At 45.4% G+C, this 27613-nt stretch overlaps 1 protein-coding gene and 1 long non-coding RNA gene across 3 annotated transcripts; one reads left to right on the top strand and one right to left on the bottom strand.

Annotated features, from left to right (window-relative positions):
• Positions 1 to 82: 82 nt before the first annotated feature.
• Positions 83 to 27613, bottom strand: mindy2 (MINDY lysine 48 deubiquitinase 2). 2 transcript variants are annotated; one of them, XM_015343190.2, is made up of 9 exons: positions 26593 to 27613; positions 23692 to 23749; positions 18123 to 18187; positions 12744 to 12902; positions 11839 to 11941; positions 10761 to 10903; positions 9220 to 9393; positions 6905 to 7081; positions 83 to 5430 (listed from the first exon to the last, which is right to left on the bottom strand). In XM_015343190.2, exons 1-9 carry the CDS (start codon positions 27496 to 27498, stop codon positions 5287 to 5289), a joined length of 1929 nt encoding a protein of 642 aa, XP_015198676.1. In that variant the 5' UTR covers positions 27499 to 27613; the 3' UTR covers positions 83 to 5286. The 2 variants fall into 2 exon arrangements, with proteins under 2 accessions (XP_015198676.1, XP_015198677.1); XM_015343191.2 differs by having other exon boundaries at positions 26951 to 27034.
• LOC107076904 (uncharacterized) lies at positions 16870 to 25211 on the top strand. Its single transcript, XR_001478034.2, has 3 exons — positions 16870 to 17081; positions 22031 to 22233; positions 22840 to 25211. It is a non-coding gene; the product is annotated as an uncharacterized lncRNA (long non-coding RNA).

The following is a 27613-nucleotide window of genomic DNA, read 5'->3' as shown; positions in this document are numbered from 1 at the left end:
GACTCTCTGCTTTAGCAGGAGGTGGTCAGCAGGCTCCAGCACTGGATTTGGTTACCTGTTGAAATCAAGATTCAACACCAGATACATAAAGCATTAATTTATTACAGAAGCACATCTGCGAGTAAATAAGGTTTAATGGCACAATAGGCTACTGTTTTTTCATAATTACAGAAACATAATATAAGACTGCATGTAATGTTAAAATAACCTGGCAATCCTTAGTTTCCATTCTAAATATTGTAATATTACAGTTTACTGGGCTACACACCCATCGTCTTCTAAGGCATTTTGTTAACCAACTAAGATTGCAAATTATAGGGAAAAGAAAAAATGAACTGCAACTCAACATTGTAACAAACTATATTATTTGGTCACAAGTATTAAATCTGATAGCATTCTGAACCATTGTTGTACTGTAACATTACATTGTAACTCTTTTCATGAGAAGTGATTGTATTTTCTTCTACAAAACTCAGCTGTTTCATTAGGATAATGGGATGGTTGTCTATATCCAGAACTCCAGCAGTTAGCAGAATTGAGTTCTTATGTGGTGTTTATACAATGTTTTGTCTTAGGCAAAGGTAGAGAAAATGATTTACAACCCAAGGTTAAGAGTAAATAAAATGACTTTTTCATTCTATGACATTCAATACATATGATTATTACTACTAGTGTTTTTAAAAGATTTCTAGGTGATCTGATATTATAAACATGCTTTGTGTTTGAAATCAAATGAATTGTATCTTAAAATTGTAGGAATAAGGGAGGTCAATTTGATATAACTATTTCTCCTTGTTAAGGAGGGAGATGAACCTAAATTCTATGTATTGATTCTGTATTCCAGAGATTGTAGTGGGCTGCCATAGCCATGGATCCTGAAACAGCTTGTTTTATTAAAATCCTTCTGAGGAAGCTGTCAGTAACAGGCTGAGAAAGGGGCGGGCTTTGAATGTAGATATCTCTTTCAAGGAATTCTGTGCCATTATTCCTAGTAAGAAATCCTCAGAAAACGTAAGCCATTGCTGAAAGCCTTTCATCTCCTTTTAGTGTTTGAAATGCATTGCTTAAGCTTGTCTGTCCCATTGATGACCTGAAGCAGGAAGTACTGTACCATGCCTTTTAGCTTGTGTACAGTCCTATCCTGCCACTACCAACAGATCATTCATTCATAAGGTGCCCTAAAGCTTACATGTACTTTCAATTTTGTATAAAATGAGGTATTTTTTGCTAGTGCATATCCATGTAACAGTGCAAAACCATTTCAGACTAAATTTTCAAGGATTGCCTTTGTAATGAAACACACATTGTACATTTTCCCCATTATTACCATAAAACATTGTTGCAAACTGACAACACTCTACTCTTGCAATGTCATGGTCAGCATAACCCTGCAATTAACATTAATAAAGAGGAAATGGGCTACAATATGTGAAACCTTTTATAACATATGAACAAAACCAATACCCCAAGCAAAATATTTATAGGTAAAACAGCACACTACTGTACAGCACCTGAAAAGCTGTATTTCTCAAAACCTTTCGGTCAGTTCTCAATAGTTTTTGTCACTCACAAGATCTTTATCCTTCCTTGATCATACAAGACATAAGCCTTCCTAGTAAACATGCTATATTGGAATGTCCTTTTGAGTTGTTTTTCTGATTTAAGTGTTGAAAAGAGACATAAGTCATGCATTGCTATGCATAATTAGTGTTACCTTCATTTAGTTGATAGATATAGTAAATACACTGCTGTACAAAAGGCTTATTTGACACAATTGGGAATTTCAATGTGCTGGAAACATGAACAATTTACTCCAAGCTTCCACTAGTGTTTTCTGTTCTAACAAATGTATTAACATACCTTCATTTGGGTGGGAAGACACCAAGTTTGTTTTAATTCTGATTAATCAGAAACTTCATATACCTAAATTCAGATACGGTAATCTCTAAATGCTACTACTAGGTGTGGTAGTAGTTAACCCAGCCCATTTGCCAACAGAAGTTAATGTTGAGCAACACCTCACACTGAGTCAATTAACAACTTTTAAAAATAAAGCTAAAGGGCCACTCTTTGTCCTATGAAAAGCAGGCCTAACACCATTAAACCAAATGAATACATTTCCAGTAGAAAATCAAACCAATTGGTTCTGTATAGTAGAGAAAAATTGAGTGAAATGAGTAAAACAATGCAAGCTGTCTTTTAAGACATTTGCACAGCAGCAATTACACATTCTGAATCCACAATGTCTTGGCTGAAGTCCATGAAAAACCAATCTTGGCCATACCAAGCCCAACAATGAAATAATAAAGATTTGCATCTGACTTTCTCCCTCCTCCAAGTTCAGAACAGCTATTTCTAAAGTCAACAGGGTCTTGAAATCGGTGTATCCACTTTGTTTACAATTAATTGATCACTAACACTTGAGAACCAGATTGTCAAAATGCTCTTATGGTGGGTGTAAGAAAACCACAAATTCATACTGTTAATGTACAGATGAAAGTTATCTCACTGTAGATCTGTTCTGAAATGTCCCCTATGAAAAACCCAGATGTTTGTTTTCTAGAGCCTACATCCAGGCTCAGTTTTTGAATTCTGCAATACACTGTTGCAAACCACCAAGGCCCACAGCCAGGGGTGGTACAGCACTAAGATACTTTTACTTTTTGGCATTTACTTTAGAAAAGAGAAAGGATTCTGAAGTACACCAATCATTTTGCAGACCACGGTTAACAGTCTTAATTTTTTGTCACAGGGAACTATTAACACAACAATATGGTTTTCAAGTGATAGTGAAGGCTTCCATCCTACCAAGAATAAAACATATCCATTTTCATTACTACTAAAATAGCATCTGGCATTATCCCCACTGTAATCATAGGATTTCTGAAACTGGAAGCCTTGATTTAGGTTTGTAATTTTCAATTGAAAGTACAATAAAACAGTCATTAAACTGTAGAGTTAACATTTCAGTATGATATACAAATGCAGACATGCATTTTATAATGAGCCAACATACAATATGCGCAGAAAACACAGGATTAATGAAAATCAACAATATGTAGGGATATACATATATCTGCAACTCGTTCTCTACAGATTGCTGCTTAAGGACCCACAGAACATCTATGAAAGCTTATAAACATGAAGCAGTATCGAAAGACACGAGTGGATTATGTCCCATTTTTTCAAAGGCCTGAGAGGTTGCTGTTTTTCTGATGCTTCTGTTGAAATCTACAGATTGTCCTTTATGCAGATCCTTTGTTTTTTTCTTTAAAAAAAGTTTCTTTTGTAAGGCTTATATTTTTTTCATGTACAGAGTGAGTTAGGCCTCAAGGGATTTTACTACACCTTTCACAAAGTCTAAATAAATACAGCGCTCAGTAAAAAAAAGTAACAGAGACAAGGTCCCTTCAGCTAAAATGCTGCTGTGAATTCCCTTAGTCTGTCTGAGTGCAGGGTCAACACATTAAAAACGTTCTCGTGTAAGTAAAGGCATTCAGTTGGAATGTATAGACCGAGAACCTTAGTTATTAGCTCAAGAAGCGGCAGTACCGTTAAATTTGTGGGAGACAACTCACTGTCTAGCTCTGTTGTTTCTGTATGCAGAAAAGAAATGTGATTGTGAACACAGTCAAGGGGCACAATGGCAACTTGCGACCCAGACTACATTAAGCAGAATTGTCTTAGGACAAGGCCGGAGCCATTTTCGACGAGTAAGCTGAAAGCAACCTGGAACCAAAGCTCTCAGGCTCGTCCGTCTGCGGAAAGTCAGCCTAAGATTGCAGCTCCCACCTGTCAGCCATATGACTAGATTGGCATCTGCCAGCCTTTTGAATTCCCTTAAATCCCATTACTGCTGAAAGCGCAGGTGCCAATCGTGATTAGACAGACTACAGTTGGCATGGTACGTGCACTTGAAAAAAGGTAGCTCTTGGAGTTGGGGCTGAAAGACTGTGCGGCTGTCGTCTACATAGTTCAGTAACAGTCATCAGCGATCCTCCTGCAACACTACTCGCTATTGATAAATCCAGTCACTACGGGTTACACTATATACAAAATTAACAATTTTGTAATATAAGATCAGATAAAAAACGTTTTCAATGTTAAATCACTACCATTGTACAAACAAGTCCTACCAACCCATCTGTTAGTCTTACTTACAATTTAGACAATCCCATCAGCCTCTTTATCACCAACGATGAAACGGCCTTGTTAAAAAACCAACAGAGCCACTTGCTGATACAACTACACACCACACACGTGCACACACATGGATACAAGCAGTCCCTAAACAGTAAGCAGTTGGAGCAAAGGGTGTGTACTAATAAGGCCAAACCAGGACAGGTACAGATTCAAACACGGGGGTTGATTTTGATGCCCAGACGATCGTGCGAGAACAAGGAGCAGAAGTAGAGAAGTCTGCAAGGGCTTCATCCCTCCAGATCTCAGCGGTGGCCATGCTGGGGCAGGAATGTTCTGTCCTTCTCCGGGAACACAAGGAATTAGAGCTAGTGAGGTGCTGGTGGCCCTCTAGAACAGCCCTAAACTCATTCCATGGACAGCACAGGCCTGAATCCTTAAGACAAACCTGAAAATATGATGAATTCTTAAAAAACAAAAACCGTAAGACACAGCGGCAAGGGAGCCGGTTTGTAGGAGCCACCTGAAGAGTAGGAGTTTTCCAGGGGAAGAGTGCCTGAAGTTCCCCTTTGTGTTGTTTTTTTTGCCTCATCCCTGCCCCGGTCTGCGCCACTGCCCGCAGCCCCTTCTGGCCCCTCGGACACAGCTGGCTTTGCTACAAGGAAAGACTCGGCCTCAGCTGAGGCAAAGTCGTCCGGTTCGGCGACCACGAACCGGGGAACAAAAAAACACAACTTCCTTAATATATGTCCTGTAATATAAAATAGCTTATCAACTGACTAAAACAAAACCCCAAAAAACATAAAAGGTGATGGTTGTCTTCTACGAAACGTCCATTGGTACTACAAGGTGCAGCCGTCCGTATTTTTTCTGTTTTTGTGGTTTTTGCTATAAAAGACATCGCCCCTACACCCTAGAGCCTCCATCACGTCTTCTGTGTGTGGTGCAACGTGGAATTGCGTCTGGCCGGTGGTATCAAAGAGGTCGCCGTTCTCCGTTCTCTTGGGTGCAAGGTTGGCATGGGCAGGGTGGTGGGTGGGGGTGTTGGGGACGGAGGGCGTGTGGGGACGTCAGGCACAGGCGGCGTGTGAACGGGTTTGTGTTCTTGCTCTGCGTGCTCGCTCTCCGGGGGCCCGTCCTCGCCCCCTACAACAGGACGCACCTGTCCTTGTCCTTCGGCTCCTTCTTCTGCTTGCGCTCGCTGCTGCCGGTCTGCCTCCCGGGGCTGGAGGCTGCCCCTGCTGCAGAAGCGGCGGCCCCCACGGCGCCCCCCGGTGGCTGCTGGTGTCCCTGCAAAAAAAAAAGGTTTACTCCCCCCAGCTTAGAGGAGCACCTCACCCGTCCTGGAGGAAGCTTTTCTTTCCACCTGAGCACTTAACCACCTAATTGAAGTCATTGTTTAATTAGACAAGTTGGAATTAACTCGATTTGGACAATTTGAATGACTTTGTGTTCTTGAGAAGCTGGGGATTCAAAGAGCCCTATGAACCACACTGGACAGCAGTGTTTAAAGACTGGAGTTGGGCTCCCCTTCCCCAGCTAAGCCACACTCGGCTCATACATCACATGACAGGAAGTTTCAACAGGGCTGAAGTCTAACAGCCAGCTACCACGAAACAAAGAGAAGTGATTCTATTGTAAATAAACTTTCAAGGATACAGTGTAAAGCGGAGCGTTATCACGTGGTGACTGCTGTTCCAGCCCCTGTCCCCCAGACAGCGTGTGCCCATAGGCTCCCCACTGCACTGAGCGGGCCTGTCGATCTGTGCTTCAGACAGTACGGCTCCCAACGTTTACATTACACCCCACGCTTGTGCCCTGTTCTATCACAGCAGGGCCTTCCTTTTCAACTCCTCATTCCACAATCCGGCCTTCCTCCTTAAAGGGCAGCTGCAGCGCTATTGTTACATTTTGGGGTGAACCTGCAATGACGTGCACATTTCAAAGCACAGGTACACGTTAACGTGTCGAATCTCTAATTTACATCACAAAAGAGACGAAGTGTCAATCTCTGCGTAGCAACATATTGCCATTATTGTCTGTGATTCAGAATGAGGCAACAAAACTTCCATTGATGCCAAAGCAGTCCCATTACATTGTAAATATGCTTTAGACCAAGCAAATTTACTACTATATTAAGAGGAGTTATTTTCAAGAAACTGACACTTAGAATTTGACGTTTTTCCTATAATTTTAAGTCCTGCAAAAAAAGAGCAACCTGCCAATCAACTTAAATACTCATAATAATTAATGTTGTTAGGGGGCCATGTTTCTCATTTGCTTACAGAGACTAGTGAGCAGGAAGGGTCGCTCTCATGTCACCATTTGCGCGATCTCTCGCTCTCGCCCGTGGCAGGACCGGTGGTTTCTCGTCTGCCCGCGACAACATGGCGACCACACGGTAGTTTCACAAAGTTCCCCGTTTTACCCGTAATTCAAAATGTACACAATTTTTTTGCGAACGCCGTCGATGAATTTATTTCGTTACCGAGATTTAATAACTGAGCCGTCGGGACTGCAGTTCCCCTCCAAACTGCCACCCGCCCACCCCTGCCAGCTCTCTCACCTCCCTCGGCACACCTCTTTTCCAGCACATGAGACTCCAACACAGCCTCGGCTCGTAAAAACCCTGCCTTTCTCCATTTTCATATCCCCCCCCAGCTCTGCACAGGAAAACAACCCATCAGAACATTTCAAATGCGATTTTGTTTTCACCTTCTTGGGGAAACAGGCCCCCAGAACAAAAATACTCCTGCCCCCTCACCTGCCCCTGGGCGGCAGCGGCCTGCTCCTGCTCCTGGTAGAACTGCGAGGCCCGGCGATCCTCCTCCTCCTGGAGTTTCTTCGCCAGCTCCAGGTCGCTGATTCCCTCGGGGATCTGCTCCCAGTTGAGGTCCTGGCTCTGCTGCTCCTGCTGCAGCGACAGGGCCATCAGGTAGTCCTGTCCAAAAGGCAGGCAGACTGTCAGGCCGCTCCGTTTACTGCTCAGTTACCTTTTCTCCAGCGGCGGCCTTTATCAAGACGGTGAGAGGTCGCCGCTAAATTAACAAAAACAGCTGCAGCAACAGAATTATGCTTTTTCTTGAGGCAGCTAGTCACATGATCTCACATGGACGGAATTAAACACTGAAATATACAAAAAAAATACTGTTACTCAGAATGACACACTTTATTTTCATAAATAAACTATATTGTATTCAATCTGCTAAAACACCTCCTTGATGTATCTTTTCAATAGCTGCCATAATGAATCTACTCTCACCTCCGGGTGCTGTTTTCTTATCTAAAATCAGGCCCTTCCTAGTTACCATTTCATGGGAAGAAGAACAAGACGAGCTTGTTGCAATCCAGGACAATACTTTTTCCTCCTATTTATTTTCCACCCGACAGACTAGCTAACCTATTATAACTTGCACTGAGAAGGCAGCACCACATCTGCAGTTCCCAAGCCTCTGCGTCACAGACGCACTCAGAGGCCCTGTACCTGCCTACACGTGTTTTGGAAGAGTCCTGTGATAGAGCACTTTTGGGAGTATTTAACTAATGCAATTGTGGATGTCACTGTGCACGTAGTGATGAATCCCAGGTTATCATCAACCTTCAAGCACACTATGCTGTTTGCTTACCTAACTGCAGCCAAAAATCTTTTTACAGAGCGGAGTCTCCACCATTACATTTTTCTTGTCTTTGGAGCGAGCATCACGCCCTTTTTCCCTTGCTGTTGTCTCTTGAGCTCCCTACATTTACGCACAGCTTGTTTTTCCTGGTATGGGTTGCATTTCGCCATGAAGTGAAAAAGAATTTAACTGCATGCAAGCCAGTCAGGGTGGACTGTGTGTTCCTTCTAACGTAGCTGAAACACAGCACAGCTGTCAAAATGACGGAACAGGCAGTCTGTAAATATTATCCAATATTAAAAGGATAATCTGGGCAGAGACCGCTCCGAGATGATTTACTCCAACCTGCTGATAAGGCAAACTGCTTCTAATTCTAAAGGACAAGTGGCGTGTGGCGGAGAGATAATTCTTTGTAATGGGGGGAGCTTTTAGCTTAGGCAGCCAGGCCTTCTGGAACAGGATGGGGAAATGGGTGCCGTTTCTTTTTCTTCTCCCCCATCCAATTGACCTTGACAAGCGCCTTCATCAGGGGTTCTCTTTCGGGGTAAACGGGGCGAGGGGAGTTGGATCTTTCTGACGTACTGTAATGAAGTTCATTACAGTTCCAAGTTGAAGTTCAGTGTGCAGACAGGTCACTCTGAGCTCTAATTAAGCTCTAATTAAGGTCACACGACACCTTGACCGCTCAGGGTGACACTGTGGGAGGGTCTGTGTCTCCCATGGAGCCCCAGAGCATCCTACCTTCCTTCCTCACCCACCCCATCTTCTCTTCTCGTGGTCAAGGGCACTGTGGCCCAGAAGAGATCGTTATTCCTCACATTTATACAGTGTTTTTTATACCAGAGGATCCCAACACACTAACTCCATCCACCTGGGTGACGTGCCCAACAGCCCCACTGCACAGCAGATCAGGCTTAGACATGAGAATCTATATCCTGAAATTAAGGGGAACATTAGAGAGGCCAGACTGTTCGGGACCAGAGCAGAATTTAGTCAGGACACCTGGGTTAAAACTCATACTCTTTTGGAAGCTGCCCTGGGATTTGTTTGTGACTTGGTCTGGACCTCTCTATATCTGAACAATGACACCTCCTACAGGAGAGTGTTCTTGATCGTCTGGGACAATACTGGGATATTGGTTTGGACATCCAGAGGGCAGAGCACCCTCTAATGGTCCACTAACATCACCTGCAGCTGCAACCTGGTTTTCCTTAGCTGTCTCCCAGCCCAGTACTGACCAGGCCCAGCCTCGCTCAGCTTCTGAGATCTGGCGAGATCAGCCTACAAGCCGGGGACACTGCTGTAAAGAAGATCACAATATGGTAACATGGAGAAACCCCAAAACGAAGTGAGCACTTGGTAAGGTACCCAGACCAAGAACAGCATTATCTTTAAACAAGGCTGTTTTTTTTTTCCTGGAGAAACAGCCCACACAAACCGCGTGCAGGGAGGGCTCCCCCACCTGGTCTATTTGGTCCTGCTGGCCTCTGTACACAGTCTCGGGGTCCGAGGGCGGCCGCAGGTGGAATTCGGAGTCGCAGAAGTTGCCGTCGCCGTCGACGTTGTGTAAACTCTCCCACACCACCTTCTCCTCTGTGAGGAAGCCCTGGTCTGTGACCAGCAGGTACAGCTGCCCCTGTGCGCAGCAGACACACACAAGAAGGTGAGAAGCAGCTAAAAAAAAGACTTTTTTATTTTTCTATTTTCAATGCGAAAAATCTTCATCCCTGCATAGGACATTGAGAATGTTAAGAAAAGTCACAAACGAGAGGAGCCCAGTAGGTGGATAGTTCTCGTCCAGCCTTCTCTTGGGCGGAGCCAGGGCATCTGCTTCACACAGACAAGCTAGCCTCATCACCCCTGGGTGCCCGCAGGGGACTTCACTGAAGTGACATAACTACGCAAAATACCACAGACGCCACACTGCCAATTCAATCTCCCATCATCTGAAGGGGTGTCAAACAGCATCACAAACCACAAAAGAAACCAAACGCTGAAATGGCATTTTTGCATCCTTGCACTGCTGTTCTGAATGTTAAAAATGTTTCAGTTGTCCAAGCACCTTAAATAAACCCGAGTGGACACAAGGTAAGCGAGCAGATAATCAAAAAAACAAGTGCTAAACCAGCTCCCTGGCTGAAAGGGGCTGAATTGCATACACCTCTTAAACCAGCTCATCTCCACGACAGAACAAGCTGAAGAACCAATGCTACACGACTGCTAAGCTACTGGGAAACTGCAGTCACTGCAGGGGCAGATCCTCTCTGACGGCCTTCTGCTCGGTGTTGGTGAGCTCCCTCACACAGCTTGTTTCCCTAGGCACAGGCTGCGTCGTGCAGAGAACTGGGTCACGGGCCTCCCTCTGGACGCCAGCCCCACAAGCCCAGCTCAGCATGCGGGCTCAGGTCAGAGCCTCTCCTCATGTTCCAGCAAGATGGAAATTACATTCAGATTTGGAGCAGCCACATTAGAATCAGCTGTTGTTCTGATCTGTAGCGCTCAATTCACCTCTTAATTATTTTAACTGTCAAAGAGCCATTGACCTCTGTTCACTCTGCGAAGGAATACACACCAATGCACAAGTGGTTACATACTGTAGCGAAAGAGCCACAGTTCCACAACAGAATCATAACCTAAAATGTGGACGTTCACATCAGCTCAATAATATTTCTTAACTGGAAGAGACCATTATATGTTAGTACCACAATATACTTTATTTACAGATTATTTTAGTTTGATCTAACCTTTTTTTAAAGAAGTTACTAATTATTTTTTGTTAAGAACCACCTGAATTGGTAGCAGCTTGAAAAACATGATTTGATAACTAACTGAAAGTTGTCTACATTAGATGAACAGCAGAGGTCAGCGAAGAGAACAAAAAGACACCTAGGGACCCCTTTTTTTTCCTCCTGATTAAATAAGAGAGTACCGCAGATCCCTTTCCTGCACTAGGGGGGGACTCCAGCCCTTGGATGACATTTTGATGATGGGGTGCTGTGTTACCTTGTGTTTGGTCATGGTGCTGAAGTGGTTGTTCCTGAAGAAGACGCAGAGCTCTCCCTCCTGCACAGTAGAGGTCAGCTCACACAACCCGTGATAGGTCAGCTGAGTGGCCGTGCTGTTCAGGAACTGCTCGGCCACGAAGCCTGAGGGAACACAGAGCAGGGAGTCACACGCAGCCTTGATACAGGGCCCTACAACCATGCTCCTCGCGCCCTGCTGCCGAATGTCTAGCTGCCATTCCCGTTCACAACTGAACGACTGGATCAAAGGGCTGCTTAATCAGTACTAAACCACAGGCTTTCTGCTCCTTGCTCAGGAGCCACTTAGAGCTACTTCACAAAACCCACAGCTTCGAAACCCTCCAGAAAGAAGGCTGCTGTCGCCTGGAGTACAGGAGTACAGCAAAACAGCTTTATCAGGAACGGTAACCTAAGCTGTAAGAAAAACAGAGTGCAGCGAGTCTTAAGCAATGCCACATGGAGGCAGACTGGTCCTATGATAGTGGCGTGTTACCTTTTCAACAGAGTGCAGCCCCCCGGGAACAGAGCTGGTTCAATGCAGTTTGCCTGTGGTCTTACGCAGTCATCTAACTGGACCCCAGTTCATTTGAATTTTCTGTACTTTTGTGTCTGGTGGGACATTTCTCAACATTGAGTATGTCCATAACATTTAAGGCAAGTGGACAAATATTCCACATTCACTGTCTTCAGAAAATGGAATATTCCTCTGAGCACAATCTACCCTATCCAGTGGTCCATGCAGAAGGACGCACTGGGGGGCAGCTAGTACTTTCACTAGCCTGACATTAGGCAGTCCAGATACTATGCAACGAGCTGTGCTGTTGAACACAGTCCCCAGAACCTTAAGCAAGGGGAAGATCAAGTTCACAGCTCTGGAGAACGTAAAAATGTTATCAGCCAACATGCAGTCTGGCTGTTCTTCCAATTTTACAGGCATCAGAGAAAGGAGGAAAGAGCAAAAAAAAAAAGAAGAGGAAGGGGAGAAAGAAGAGTGAAGTTTAAGCAGGCTTATCAACCGGCCTGTGTTTATTGTCTTAAGAAAGAGGAAACCCACCCACCTTCCCCTGCCAGCTCGCTGTTATCAGACTGTTTACAAGAGATTATCTTCTCCACCAGCTGGTTGTAACTGCAGTTCCCTACTGCTTTCACAATGTCGTCCATCTATGGAAGAAGAGAGCCTGGTCACCATTATCATCACACCCTGTTGTGCACACTGGGTTCAGCGCCACTTCCCTGGCTCCTCCACACCAGCAGCGCAGCGATAAACTCCAAGAGAGAACTCTGAGGATCTCTTATTTCTTCACATCCCCTGCCTCCACCACCAATTTGGAATGACTGTCAGTCAACCCAAATGACAAATCCCTTGTTCCAGCGTGGAAGAGTGACGTTCACTAGCACACGCTTTCCTCCGACATGTGTACCGCCGGTGCCATGCACCATTTTTCACATGGCAAAGCCCAGCTGTGCCCACACCAGGACCAGGAGTGAGGCAGCTCCCAGCGGGCAGTGATGCTCTGAGCAGCTCGGGCTCGCAGGCGAGATGGCGAGCCGGGCGGTGAAGTCACAAGCCCCAGCGGGCACCGCCAGTCGTGTGCTGCCTCTTTGGGAACCCTGACGACCAGCGACACTGCCTAGAACCAGTGTTATTAACTACATGAATTCTACAGCACCTTTAAAAGACAGGGCAAATGCTACAGAGGACAAGCTTCATTAGGACTGTGCTGGTGAATAATCCAACTGCTTTGTAGCCAAACTACTTCTTAAACCAGAAAGCTTGTGTCGTATAACAAGCTTTCTGGTTTAAAGACCTTGATATGCAAACACTTGGAATAATTTGTGTTTAGGACGAAATGGCTATCCTATGAGGGAACTCAACGTTCCGCAGGTCTGGACCATATCCTTTCACCCTGTCCTTCCAGGGGAGTCTTTGACCACGCGACCCCGGGACAGGCCAGACGCTGACCTGCGGGTCCAGCAGCCAGCCGTGGTACAGGGGGATGTCCAGCAGGTCGAACACGATGCACTCGGGCGTGTACTCGAACACCCGCACCCCCGTGAACCTCACGTTGACGTCCAGCCCCGTCTGCAGCTTGTGGAGGACAGCCATGGCGTCGCTCATGTTCTGGAGGAGGAGCAAAACAAAAGACCCAACAACACCAAACTGTCAAGGCGAGTCAAACTCTGTAACAGGCTTTAAGACCAGATGACAAACCAGAGACTCAGCTGAATGGCTTAATTCTCACGACACATTTGAAAGATGCTCGCGTGCACACACACATCTACAGCAGGATGTCTTCTTTTCCTGTGGAGATGTGATCCGTGCACGTGATCTCAGTCAAACAGGAAGGATTCACCCCATGCCCTTCCCCAGACCTCTGTGGCAGCTCGGGTCGAGGGTGTGTCTGGGGTCACCTGGGCCAGATCTGCTCTCCTGCGTTGTCCTTTGCTCAGAGCCAGTGCTGCAGCCTGCTCTTGCACAGCCACAAAAAAACATCCAGACACAGCCAGAGCGCCCTACCTCCTCCCGGGATCAGCAGATGCTACTTAAAACATCTGGAGGCTGGCATGCAGACAGAGCCGCCAGTTCCATTCAGGCACGTCTTAAATCAGCTGGTGTCACAGAGCAACTGCAGGAGGCAGCCAGCCAGGGAAAAACCCTCTACAGTAGGGCTAGTGATGAGATCAGGGCCAGCCGGGCCTTGCGGGCTCAATTCCAACCGGCTTCGGCGGATCAGGTCCAACCGGGTCTCAACAGGAATGTCAGCTCCGGCTATTGAAATCCGTTTCCTCAGAGCTCTGAGAGTCTCTTCACACAACACCGGTAACCAGTCCAGCCTGACCCAAGAAGGCTCTATGCAGCTGTGCCCCAGATTTGCAAAGTCTCCTTCCCCTTGTGAACGGAGGCATTTGTGTTATTGTGTTGGATTTTATGCACAGGGTCAATATCGCTCCGGAGCAAACGCAGCTGTTAAAGGGATCCTTCAACAGCCCTTTGTGCAACAGCAGCGTGCATGAAACCAGCAGCCGAATGCCCACAAGTGACAGGGTTAACTCACTCTCTGCAAGTCAGGAGTTTCACTCAGAGGATGTGGACTCCGAGGCCCAAAATGACTAACGCCAGACACTCCTCGGTTTTGACTTCCACTTCAAAATCTGTTTCACTGATCTTTGTAAACACTACACACCACCATATAAATCCATCTGAACATTTGGGTCTAAGAAGCCTCCAAAATTACATCTGGGATCCTTCCAGGAGAATAAAAAGACTTGCGGCCTTTTAAATCTCATCGCCACAATGACAGTGTACTGCAGCTCCAACCAACGAGAGTGTGTCTGGCTCCATCCCACCCGGCTGCCCCAGTGCCTCGTCCCAGCACCTCACTGCCCAGTCAGCGACTGAATACACACTGGTAAACGTTTCCCAAAGCCAGCGTTTTTTCCTCGCATCCAGGACTGACCGAGGCCTGTGGGATGTGTGGAGCACCAGTCCACACATCGGGCCGAGGGCAGAGTGGCGGAGAGCAAGTCTGCAGTCCGTACAGCCACTGTGCTTGGCCGGGAGATCGGCTTGGCAATGGCAAACCTGCGCCCCTGCTGCGATCTGGACCCACTCAACCAGCCTCGCTTCTGCGCTCCGGGTACGAGCACTTAAAATCCTCCGAGATACGGGCAGAGCCTCTCCATGGACTCCTACAGCACCAACAGCGAAACACGAACCAGGGTGCACGCTTGGAAACCGCATGAAAGCGCATTTAACACCAAGAACAGGTGTCACTTCTGTACGCAAAGGGTTGTGGGATTATGGAACAAGCTACCAAGGCTGAAGTCAAAAGCGGATATCCTGGTCTCTTCAAGGTGTCCTTGGATTAGGAACTAACTACCAAACTATCACAAGGGCTCGATGGGTGGAACGTCCTTCTCTTGTTTGTAACGGTTCTTATTCCTCTCTCGCTCAATTCATGACAGAAAGGAACACAGCACTCTCAGTCAGCCACTTTCCCCACAGCTCCGTGTCCTTATCTAATTCTTAACCCCTTCTCCCCTCCGGACACAGAACCCTTACAGTAAACAGTACCCATGATCTTGGCTTCGAACCTTTAAAAACAAAGCAAGAAACAAAAGCACCCTGATAGCCAAACACACATGTGAGGCTGCTGTTTGTGACGATTCCTTTTTCAGGAGCTAAATATTTCATACGTACTGTAATAGACTTCTGCGCGGCTGAGATGCCGCAGCCACTCTTCAGACGCCAATGGATCTTTAGCAGACCACTTAGCCGAGTTCTTGTTATACATGCCTCCTCCTTTCACACGGAGGTCTGAGGATTGGCAGACTGCTGCAGACACACGACTTGTGTCCCACGTCTCCATCGCTAAGGAAGCTCGAATTTCCCTGCTAGATGAAGCACTAAGCAAACAGAACTTGGCTGCTCTGCCTCACTGTTTCTGGAGCCTCCACCAGGCGCTTCTGCTTTAGAATTACATTAAGATAGCAATCTGCCTAATGGCATACAATCTGCTTTCTAATTAGGCTCCTCAAACCAGGCAGCTGGACATAACCGAGGCTCAAATCAAAAGCCATATTTGCTTTCCATTATTTTTACTATTAGTGCTGTGAAATGGGACTAGCTGGATTGGCCTGTAACGTGCAGATTTTCATGAGCCAGCCTGAAAATGGAGAGATGGGAGTCAGTGTTTGATAGATGTAGAACAATTTTCTCCGAAGAAATGTCTTCGTGGTTTCAGCTTATTTCAGAACGTATTTATGATGCTGTAGGTTTTTATTTTGCACACTTCACGCAGGAAAGTGAGTGATTTAGTCATTATGTGCATGAGTGCATGAGTGTATGTTGCAAGAATATTCTGTGTGCCCCACTTAAACAGCTCAGACTGGATAACCTCTTCTTCCCAGGGCTGTATAAACATGCAGCAGAAGCTTCTGCCAATGTTGGACCAAAAATTCAAATATTAAAAGCTCAGCATACATCCAGGTAGGTATGCTTTGTCACATGTGCAAGTTGTAGGACACTATAAAAGAGCAGAACAGAGACTTTATTGCAGCTGCATTGCAAATATAGTGAGTAATAATAATGAGATGAAGGCAATAGAAAAAGCCCTATGAGATCCTCCATCCTGCTCCCCTCCCAACCCTCCCAGCCTGCTCCCTCCCCATTCCTGCCCCCCCCGGCCAGCTCCCTCTGTTGCCACTGGACTGAGGAGGAACATCTGCTGATTCCCTTCCAGCAATCCCACACCATGACCTTCTCTGGCACCGCCACGCCCTGCATTACTGTAAAATTACACACTGGATACTCCACCACCTCACACTGCTAGACCACAGCGGTCAGCCTCAGAGACTCGACACGCCCACAGTTCGCCTTCGGAACAAAAAAAGAAACGGGGCAAAAAAACATCACAGAACACAACCATTCTTCTAAGCCCAGCCAGAAATAAAGTAATAAGCAGCAAATGTATTCTTGAAAGCGGCTGTGGTTAAAGAAAACAGGAAATGTGTTTTCGTATATAAGATCAATGAAAATTAATAATCTTGTCAAGTGTCTCATGAGACCAAAATTTAAAATAGGCAAGTCTTTTTCCACATAACTCTCCACTGTGACAAACTGAGTTTGCTCCTGGACAGATCTGGCTCAGTTGTCTTCAGTGCTTTTTTTCCCTCATACTTGCTGTGTTTATTCCCTTAATCTCGACAGATACACATCCCAAAGTGATGCAGATAAGCAGGAAAATCAGTTATATTTCCCTAAGAAACCTCTCCGACATTGCGTGTGTTTGGATAAACAAGTCTCAGGCTGGCAAGATTCTGCAGAGGCTCGTAAGCACGGCTTCTTACATTGGCAATGCTAAATGCAGACTCCCAGAAACAGATGGGGGCTTCAGCCTTCCTACACTGTATATGTGTTCACAGCTGACTGTTATTCTGAGTGCTCGCTGTCTGCACCTAATGAAGCAAGCAAAGAGCCCCCTCACCAGATAAAGAACCTCGGCAGTCTGAAGACTCTCCGCCCAGCTTGACCGCCCCTCTATTCCCAGCAGGATTAACTGATTCTTCAAGGACGGGAACAGAAACAGGCGGAAATGTTTTCGCGTTCTTCGCATCCTCACGGATGCACCATCTTGGGGCACAACTGCACTCAGGGGAGGGTCCCACACACAGCTCAGGCTAGCCGAGGATGCTCTCCTCGGTTTCCCCTGAATAGCAGTGAGGCAAGGCGCGGAGATCTCCGAACAGTGAGGACATCGGCATCAGAAGAGCCCACTGACTCCCTCCGTACACGCATCAGGTAGGAGATAAATCCGAAAGATAGGCCTAAAGAATGTGCCAGACATTCTGGTAAACCATGGGAAAACATTTGGAATCGCCAGTTTTTGTTACATTATGTCACTTTCAGGAACTGCTTCTTCCAATTCCGGGTCTCCGCGACTCCGGGAGCCTGCCCTAGGAAGCCCTGGGTGCAAAGCAGGATACACCCCGGACAGGACGCAGGGCAGACATATGCACACACACACGCCAGGGCTAACACACAAACCCTGAGGGGAACATACAAACTCCACGCAGACAGCACCCCAGGTCCTGAACTGAACCCAGGGCCCCAGGGTTGCTCACCATTGCGCCACAATACCAGGGAGTGTCCAGACGATTGTTCGACTGCTCCTGCTGGAACAAGTCTTTTCCCCAGTCGGTGACCGCTGTGATCTGGAGACACTAGGATCATAGAGCTCAGCCTGCCAGCGGAGTGAGCGAGCTTTACCGATTCGGCCACTCGGCAGCCTCAGGACTGTCTGGATTAATCATTCTCATTCTGGTTTTAAAGCTACGTACTTAAATTATTCAAAGGCAGGTTTGAGTACAAGAATACAAATAGTCTGCCAGCGAATTTCAGCAGTGCACAGTGTTCTTTGAATTGCGTAGGGAGATGGACCTCATGTTCAGTACACTTTGCAGACTTTTCAATTGGTACCATAAAGCATGATTCAGTGTGTGTAATATCTTTACATACATATAGCACAGCTGCAGCAGACAAGAATACACACAGATGAAACCGAGAATGGTTCCAGATGAAAGGATGCCATTCAGCCCATCCAACCTGTCTGATAGCTAGCTTATTGACCTAAGGATCTTGTCCGGCCACCTCCTGAAAGCAGCCAAGTTATTGGCTTCACCTGCAGGGCTGGATACCTTATTCCATACTTCTACAACCTTCTGCGTACAAGACGTGCATCCCGGTCTCCATTTTAAATGCCTGAATATTTTCATTTGAACAAAAAACAAGAAACTCCCCGTTATAAACAATGTGAAGACAAGACGTTGTTAGAGCCTTTACCTGCTCATAGTTGAGCCGCTGAGCTTCAGAGATCTCTTTCGGTTTAGCCTCAAGAATGTAGTCTCCTGTAGAATGAGAAATACACAGTAAGACTGACTGCAGGGAGGAGGCCTGACTGGGTGACGAGTATAAATTCTTTTCTATTGAGCCTCCAGTGGAGAGGGCGCTGTAATTTTCTTTGGAAAAATGCATGGGAAGTAACTTATCACTCTCATGTCAGCATCTGTGAAAAAATGTTTTGCTTGTTCTTAAGACTCCTGCCAAATCCGTCCCGATGTGAGAAAGTCACGCGTTGCCACTTTTCCTGAAATGCCTTAACTGGTTTCAGATGTGAAGATCCTCTTTCTGTTGGGAAGAAAGTGCTAAGATGGAAAAGGGCAAATTCATATCACTTCTCCTGTGGAGGTGACCTGTTCTCACACTCCTTACTGTGCTTTAGAGTGCAGAGTGGGACACAGGGGGGGGGCGACCAACCCAGTGGATCACCTCACTGCACCTGTTACCAGCCTACTTATCTAGTTACCCCAACAGCAGGACTTCTTATTTCATTCAGAACATTTTTAAATTGAATGGAAAGTTTTTTTTTACTAAATCAAATAATGCATCTGCCGTAGAGTGTAAAAACCTGTGAATCTTCAGCACAGTTACCTTGGCGTGCTCAAAGAAAGAGGCCTAGAGCTAGAACATGTTAACACGATGAAGAAACTGTATTTAAAAAGGAGAGGCCCTCTTGACAGCTGCCCAGAGATCATGTCCTTGTCAGCTTACACATCCGGGACTATTAAGGCAGTTTTTATCTGAAAGTGGCACTGTTTTTCACTTTGATTCATAGCACGTCAGGCTACTGGAACGCTGTAACTGGAGGCTAGTAGATTAAACGTCCAATCTAGTCATAAATGTGATCACACTGATGTGCACAATTTCAGTATGAAAATAATAATTTCAGCTTTAAATCTGCCTGCAGTCCACCTCAGTTAAAAAGGATTGTTTGCAGCCAGGAAGCCAGTTTGCTCCCTGGCTGTGTGCTGGACTGGGCCTCCCTGGCCTGCGTTTCTTGTCCAGCTGAACCTCTCAGGCCAGGAGAAATCCCATTTTCCGCTGTCAAAGATATTTCTACATGGAATGTATCACAAAATATCTGTCCTTAAATTCAGTGGATTGAAAGTACAAACATCTATATGACCTGAGGCACTTCTTATTGGAGTTTTTTTGGGGGGTAAGGAAACACTGAACTCCTACGAACTCTAGCTGTTCTACCATAATTCCCTTTTACTAAAGGGCTTAGGAGATCAACACGCATACAGTACTGAGATAAATCCATCGCTTGTATGCTTATAGAGATCCACTGTGCGTGCACTTCCCTTCTAACAATGGGGAAAACAATGTGAGGATGCCAGTTTGCAGATGAAGATGTTAATCTATCAACAACAGCCGCATTAGAGCAGAGATGTGTTCAGCCGCAGGCCACACTACTCCAGTGCACCAGGTATTACTGTATATTTATATTCTGGGTAGAAATATTTCAAAGACTTTTATGCCAGAAATATGTTCTCTAAACATTTAACAGTAAACCACAGGATTGATTGACTTCAATCACATCTGTTATTTCATGATCACTCATCTACGATGAGCAGATGGACGTGCTCCTTCTCTCACCATGGAAAGTGATGTCAGTACTTCAGTCAGCGATGCTTTTCCTGTGTACTGAGACAGGGAAATACCTGGCTTTCTGGAATCGGCGGAGAAGCTACACCCAGAAACTGAATCAAGAAGCACCCTATGACCTACAAGCGGACTGTCTGAATCAGAGAACACCTGTACCACAGCAGGCGGCACGGCAAACTCCAGACCCAGGATCGACCTCAGAGAGATCCGAGGAATACAGCTAGGTGGCTCCCGGAATCTCAAGCAGGCACTGCCCAGGAACCTCATATGGAATTCTGTGCTCCGGACAGCGGGAGCTCTTCACAGTTACAAGCCCGGCCAGCGGGAGGGGAAAATCCTCAGCGAATAAGCACCTGTACGCCATTGTTCAGCTCATCGTCCGATCTGGAGAGAGCAGGAATCTGCCTGGCATGGAACTCAGCCCTGGATGAGCTCTGAGCAATCCTAGTCTTGGGTGAAACACCCCATCTTGCTGCCAGGTGCCATTTGTGCCCTCTTCTGCTGGTACACAATAAAGTTATATTTGTATTTAATTGAAACAGCTGTGGAGAGCTCTGTGCTGATTTCACAATGTAGGGGCCAGACTGCTACACTGCAACTCAGTTTGAGCTACTATAAATAGGAAATATCATTAGAAATGACTGGCTATTGTACTGCCACGTTTTTTGCTGGGGGAGGGGGGAGAGGTTGGTTTTGTAATTCTGTGGCCTATCATCATTCTAGCCAACTTATATCCATGCTTCTCGTATGCGCACAAATAAAATATGGCACAGGTTACTGAAAGGATGGGTAAAGAGATTATAGAATCACTGGCACCACCTTTTTAAGGCAGAACAAGTTCTAGCCTAAATATTTTCAGTGTTTTGATTATGGATCTTGCTGAGAACATAGTAGGTATTCAGGCATTTTGTATGTTGTTCAGTTACTATACCAGTTTTCACCTCCTGTTGCTAGACTGCCTGTTTTTTTCATCAGTTTCAAAAATACTTGCTTTTGCTCTGGTCCATGGCAATTCTTTTTCTGACCCACAATGCATCACATCAGAGAGGTTCTGTCGGTTCACCAGACCTTGTTCAAAACTGTCAACTGTACAGGCTTGTGTGAGAAAGGACTGCCCTCTCCCCAGATAATTTAGCATCCCACTCAATCGTTTTTTGCCGTTTTCATGGTCAGTCACTCTTTTGATGAAACAGTCACTTCACAGCAGCCGACGATGATACAGTCTTTGTGAAGAGAAACAAAGCCTAATTTAGGAAATTGATTGGCTTCGGTGCAGCCAGAGTCCAACTGCAAAGCAGACTGATTCACTCCAAGTTTTACAAGCTGTCGTATCTTAAATATTAGGCCAACACATGATGCTGTGTATTTAAAGCAGTTTTTATCATTCTAAATCCTAAATATTGCATAGACAGAAGCCTAGAGCAAAAATAACATTAATCCACTGTTTTCTGCTGTGTCAGTATCACTCGTAATTGTCCTGCCAGGAGGCTTGCTTGTTTCCCTGGAGCTGGTACAGGACCCAGGCGGGCGAGAGGGGGAGACTGCAGAGGGCTCCAGGCTCAGGTTACAGCACCGACGCCCATCGTAAACTGGGAGACAGCAGTCTCTCGTTTCTCGCTCAGCAGCCACGGCCTGCCAGGGGACTTCCCTGAGATTTGCACTGGTGCAACTGACCTAGAGCAACAGCTCCAAAACAGTTCCAGCCTCCCTCTGCTCCAGAAGATCTGGAAGAGAAAACAACGACCTTCCCGTCGCCCTGACGACACTGGCTGAACGGTTCTCCACATTTGCTTTCCTTGGAGCCTGACATGCTAGCTGTCAAAGCCTCTCACGCAACCATCTGACACCAGGCTGTTCCAAGGTCTTTATCACATACACAGTGGGTTTCCAAATCATATCGGCAAGAACAGGACTCATTCGTACAGGCCTGAGCAAAGCTGTTATGCTGGAACAATTCTCCAGCAGATATCAGGGTCTGCTGCTCTGTCTCTCTTCTGTCACCAAAGCAGCCAGTCCTTGTACAGCTTTGTGGCCTAGCATTACTGACCCAAATACAAGAAGCACACAGGCATGCTCACAGAGGACTCTGAACATCAACCTTTTGTTCTTCTGGGTGTACAGTGCAGCTCTGTTTAATTTGTGGCTAAAGTTTTTTTTATCTTATCATCTGTTCGTGTCTCTGTGAAATTAATTTCCTCATTTGCTGAGCCTTCAAGCTGCCCTCTCTGCTTTCTCCACCACAGATTCAAAATCAACAGGGAAGAAAAAGAGCGTCAGCCGACGTCTTCATTTCAGCATATGCCAACGATGAGAGTCACCGTTTTCCTCCCCAGTTTCTCTTCCCAATTACCTGAACATCTAACAAACCACACACTCGAGGAAACGAGAATAATAAGTGTAACGCAAGACGTCCTCTCAGTTAAGAGTGGCCAAGGACCCTAGACCGGTAAGAGCCAAACAGATAAATAAGATAAGTGATGGGGATTTCCCAAACCACTAACAGAACACCGTGTGTTTTCAAAGCTTGGGACCAGATCAATTACAAAGCTCCCACAGTCAGGAATGACAAACTCAATAGAGTTTCTGTAGATCACAAACGCAGAGTCTTATTTTCCCATAAGCCTTTCTGGCCTGTTTTTCCTTCTTCCTGTGGCTGGCGGTGTTTGCCAATGGCTATAGGATAAAACGATTAAATCTATTCCTTCTCGGCCGATGCCACTGTGGAATTTAGGACAGAGGAGCTTTGGTTCTACATGGAAATTGTATTCGTTTAAAAATAACCCCCGGAAGGAAAGGAACAACCCTAACTCCACTAAGAGTTAAAGAGGAGGCTTTTCAACCGATTTCTCCTTATTTTGGGCTAATTAGAAGCAACTAGATAGCAAGGCACATAATTACCACAGTTCGACTTGTAATTAGGTTCAGCTAGTGGACTCTGCCAGCCCAGAACTGCTCTTACACGGGCTGGCTGACCAGACAAGCACATGTGGACAAGCACCTTGTGCCCTGGAAGATCTCTCTGGGCAGAGACCTGGACACTAACACAGGGCAGGCCGGAGAACCAGGCGGCCCCTGAGGAGGACCTAAGGAGTGTTGCGTCCCTACTCAACGAGCTGGGTCACAACCTTGCCCAGGACAGGGAAAACGAACGCTGATGGACTGCACAGGATGCAGACATGACATCCGTGACATGAATGTCCGAGGACATCGACACAACAGGCTATAAGACAGAACTCAAAACTGCAGTTCCAGACGGATATTTCAATATTTGCAGGATGCCAAATTGTATCTTTTAAATGTGCAGCAAAAAATAAAACCCAAGGAACTAACTAGAAAAAGGAAAAATGACATAGCCCTAAAAAAGGAAAGCAAGTTCAGCTGCACTCATTGTTAACAAAAGCAAATAGTCCTGCACTCTCCTCTGGTAAAATATAGTCAACAATCACTGCCTCACCTTATTCTTCATTCTGAGATAAAAGTACAATATCCATCTTATCTTATTTAAACTTGTGCAGAATCTTAAATCCATCCACATATTTTCTACCAGGGATTGCCAGCGAGTCGAAGCCTATCCTCGCAAGCAACAGGCGCCAGGCAGGATACACCCTGGATGGGACACCAGTCCATCACAGCACAGACACAGACACACACCAGGGCCAGTTTTCCCAGGAGCCAAATAACCTGGAAACTGGAACACCCAGAGGAGACTCATGCGAAATGGGGGGAGAACATAGAAACTCCAAGCAGATAGCACCCCAGGTCTGAAATTTACCCCAGAGCCCCAGATCTGCGAGGAAGCAATGCTTACCACTGCACCACAGCACAGTCATCTTAAAACCCCCTTTCATATTTGAATTTTGACATGCAAATGAAGACAAGTAATATTCATCTGTACTCTGCTTACCTAGATACTCCATTAGCTGTTCAGCTGTAATAATTTCCATCATTGGTGGCATCTTTACCTACAAGAAAACCAAAGGCTATATTTAAGGAAAATATTTAAAGCAATAGTTTATACCAAAACTTTTTTTTTTAATACCAAAACTTGCCAATTTTAAAAATGAGGAATACAATAAACCACAAATAATTCAAATACTTTCTCTTACAATAATATCTATAACTCAAACTACAAATTCACAACAGGAGTGCTTTACAGGGCTGATATTTGCAATCATTCCTATTTATCAAGACATTAATTGTATAAATTGGCAGCTCCAAGCAATGTGGTCTTTTTCAAAACTGACTTAGTGTATCCGCATAAAATTCAGTGTAAAATAAATTTGCTTCTAGGTCTTTCGATGCTTTTTATATACAGGCTCAAATGCTCATGTAGCGATTTACACAGGACTTGATTGCCAACACATATACAAAGCTGATACCAAGAAAGTGCCTCATTGTCTATGACTGTCCATTTAGTAATACAATTTCAGAATTTTTTTAACTGAAATGTTAAGTTACCTATTTGAACTGGAATCTTTACTAACAAAGACAACTGGGAAACTGGACAAAGCAGGGTCTATAATTAAGCAATGTTTCCCATTGCTTTTCCTGTTAATCTATCAATTTAGAATCTGTCCCAAACATGTTGTGTTCGTTTTCACAGCAAATGTGTCACTTTTAATGAATCTTTAGCACTGCACTGAATTCAGTGGCAGACAGAAACCAGACTGTAGTGTGAAACAAATTATCTATAGCCAGCGAACCCTCAAAGACAGTAATTAAATACTACCTTTCGAATGTAAATTAAGGGAGAGACTCAGCTGCAGATGTAGTTGCTGGCTTTGATGCAGAAACACTTATTAGTGAAAAAGAATCCAAGAAACTGAAGTAGAATGATAGGCGTTGCCAAGGGTACAGTGCTAAAAGAGATGGCTTTGCTACAGCACAGCGAAATGTAAGGAATGATCTGTACCAAAAACAGGGAAAAACCATTAAAATAAAACTAAAAGGTATGAACCACAAAGATGAATGTATCCTGGTTTGGTTACAGTGTTTAATACTGCTTGAAAGGTAGTAACATGCATGAATATTCACTGCAGCCAAGATCTGTCTTACAGTTGTTGTTGTTGTAAGAGCAAGATCTTCTCACGACAAGCTGCAAGTGGACAGGGGGGCTTTAAGACTTGTGTTGTCTCTTGAATTTAGTTGCTTTCTGCCTTGAAAAAGAGATTCCAGGGAAACTTCATTGGGCTGCTGGGCTAGACAAAAGCTGATCCCTCTTCCACATATCTCTGATTTCACAGTGCCTGCTGCTCCTTATTCCATGATTTCATGAAAGATTTGGAGGATGCAGCATGGACACAGGCAGTACCATAGCCGGGAAAACTGCCAGCATGACCTTTTATCCCCCATCTTTCTTTGTAAAACCGGTCTTCAATAAAGAACGTAAAACATTCCAGCTCCATTTGGCCAAGTGTATACCTTTGTGGCCCCACACAGCAGCTCTTCCTTAATATCAGTGGACAAGTCCAGTACATTTCACTACTTCTTATGTTCTGAAGGCCTTTCATTGAAAAACATTTCCACATTGGACCTTCTGAGCGTCATATGAGCGTCATATTTTTTATTGAGAAAAAGAGGATTTGATCAAACTGGGTGCCCATGCAGTACCCGGAATTGACTGAAATAACTCAACAAAAACCTGAGGCCTCAGCCAGCCAAACAAGAGTCTAAAGACCTGGAAAGGAGCCTCTGTAAATCAGTAACAGGGAGGCTACAGAACTCCTTCAGCACTCTCTATTTTGTATTGGAAAACTGAGTACTATTATATCAGATCGGTTTCTTTAGAGCTCCAAATACACACCACTATCTTATCTCAAAGACAGTTAACATCTGACTTTAAACTGCAAAGCAGCTCAGGTTCAATACAGCAGCAAATTGCAAGAGACACTTATAACTTATAACACTTTTAAAGGGTTCTCTGCTCGGCGCAGACATTTAAAGTTCCCTCTAGATTCATTCATACCCCCCGTAAAATAGGAACAAAAAACACCCTAGAACTGAAAAAATCCTGGATTGGATTATATGTCCTGTTTAAAAAAGACCAAAAAACGTTACAGTGTAATCAGAATAGCATCGCAAAGCACTAATTCATGTCTACCCTACATGATTAGCAGAGTTCCAGAAAACTGCACGGTCACTGCAAAACTGGGAGACCTCCAATCATCAGGGGTTGTCTTCCTCTGTGTAATCGAGTCTTATATTACTCACGGATTAGCTAAGGCGTGTCTACAAAGCAAAGAAAGCTATCTTAAAAAAAAAACAGAAATTAGCTCAGCTTTACCCTGTGGAGTAGGAGTAGGCAGAGCCGGTTATAACACTCCCTTAATTAGCATTGTATATTAACACGTTAGCCACAAGCTCTTACGAAGACCCACCTACAATATTTGTCTAGTGAAAGAGTACTAGGTGTATGACTGTACATAAATAAAACGCACACATTGAGAGATGAAAGTCAACAGATTTACAAAATAATAACATACTTCAAACAAGCGTCTGAAAAACTTTGTGCATCATGGTCGACTTAGACCAGCTCACTTTTTTTTTCAGGACTTATCAGAAAGGAAATGACACTTCCTGAACGGGGTCAGCTCCCGAGTTCCCCTCCCTCCCAGTTTGGTAACCCATGCTACAGAAAGAAAAAAACTGTTGATGGTATTTTTCCGAGAGTGTGGAAAAAAAAACTTTAAAAACATCAGGATCTTATGCTCCTTCTCCCCACAACGAAAGCAAAAATCTAGTGAAACAACTCCGCTATTATTATTACTATTGTTGTTGTGCTTTATTATTCATGATGTCTATTTACCTTCCACGCCAGTAAAAGGACATTCATTATCGCAAGCAAGGGGCACGGCCCGTTTTCGTTCTGAGTGATAATCGGGGTGTTTTCGTCCTTCCACTTGGTCCACTTGATGTGGTATATGGACTGGCCGGCGGTGCGATCCTTACTGAACGCGGCTAGCTTAGCATCTCCTGCCCCGTACTCGTCGCTCTGTAGCGCAATAGCCAGCACCCTGTCCTCGGCCCCCTCGCTGTTGAGGTCTGAGCTGGGACAGGAGTTGAGATTGGAGAAGGACTCTAGGGAATCTATGCTCTGCGTTTCACCTGGGGGGCTGGGCTCACTCCCACTCGGCTCCTCGGCCAAATTTTCACTGGATACCAACCGTGCTTTGATCAAACTCGCTTTGTCCGGACAAAGCTTTGTCGGGGGCGACATCTTCGACCGCTCCGGCGACGCTCCGTGCCCGGCAGCCTTTTGATCGCCTGTCATTTCCGAAGCCGGCTTTACGTGCTCGGAAGGAGGGCCACCCGTCTTATTTACCAACTTTGTAGTGCCACCATCACCGTCACGGTCGGGATCCGCCGGCAGAGCCTGTCCCAGCCCATTGCTCAGCTGCTCGCCAGAATCCGCGTTATCCAACCCAGTGTTAGACTGGACCGCAGTGTTTCGAACCGGGACAGATTCGCAATTTTCAAAACCACCTTCTGATTTCCGATTACCCGAGGAAGCTTTGGGTGAGCTTGTCGTAGCAGTGGTGCTGCTGTCACTACTAGCCAAAGTACTAGGGGCAGAAGCTACACCAGTATCCTTGCAGCCCTCGGCTGCGCTTTTAAGACCATCGACTGCTTTGCTGTCGGTCATTTCTCCCGTTTTGCTTGAGCAAGGAATGCCACCTCCGATTTCCCGATGCAGGTCTGCATTTGTTTCCATTCCGACTCCCGTTAACGAATCAGTCTTTATCAGAGTTGCAGCTCCAGGTCCGGATCCACAGACGCCATGACATCTCTACCTACCCGACGTCACGGCTTTAGAGACGCCTCTTCAG

Source organism: Lepisosteus oculatus, chromosome 5 (assembly GCF_040954835.1).
Source record: "Lepisosteus oculatus isolate fLepOcu1 chromosome 5, fLepOcu1.hap2, whole genome shotgun sequence".
Taxonomy (NCBI): domain Eukaryota; kingdom Metazoa; phylum Chordata; class Actinopteri; order Semionotiformes; family Lepisosteidae; genus Lepisosteus; species Lepisosteus oculatus.
The sequence above is the reverse complement of the archived record's forward strand: the minus strand, read 5'-3'. Positions and strand labels throughout refer to the sequence as shown.

Coding starts and splice junctions, on each gene's coding strand:
- mindy2 (XM_015343190.2), bottom strand. CDS start 27,498: ATGGAAACAAATGCAGACCTGCATCGGGAAATCGGAGGTGGCATTCCT. Junction 10,904..11,838: donor CAGCGAGCTGGCAGGGGAAG/GTGGGTGGGTTT, acceptor GTGTTCCCTCAG/GCTTCGTGGCCGAGCAGTTC. Junction 9,394..10,760: donor GCACCATGACCAAACACAAG/GTAACACAGCAC, acceptor TGCTGCGCACAG/GGGCAGCTGTACCTGCTGGT.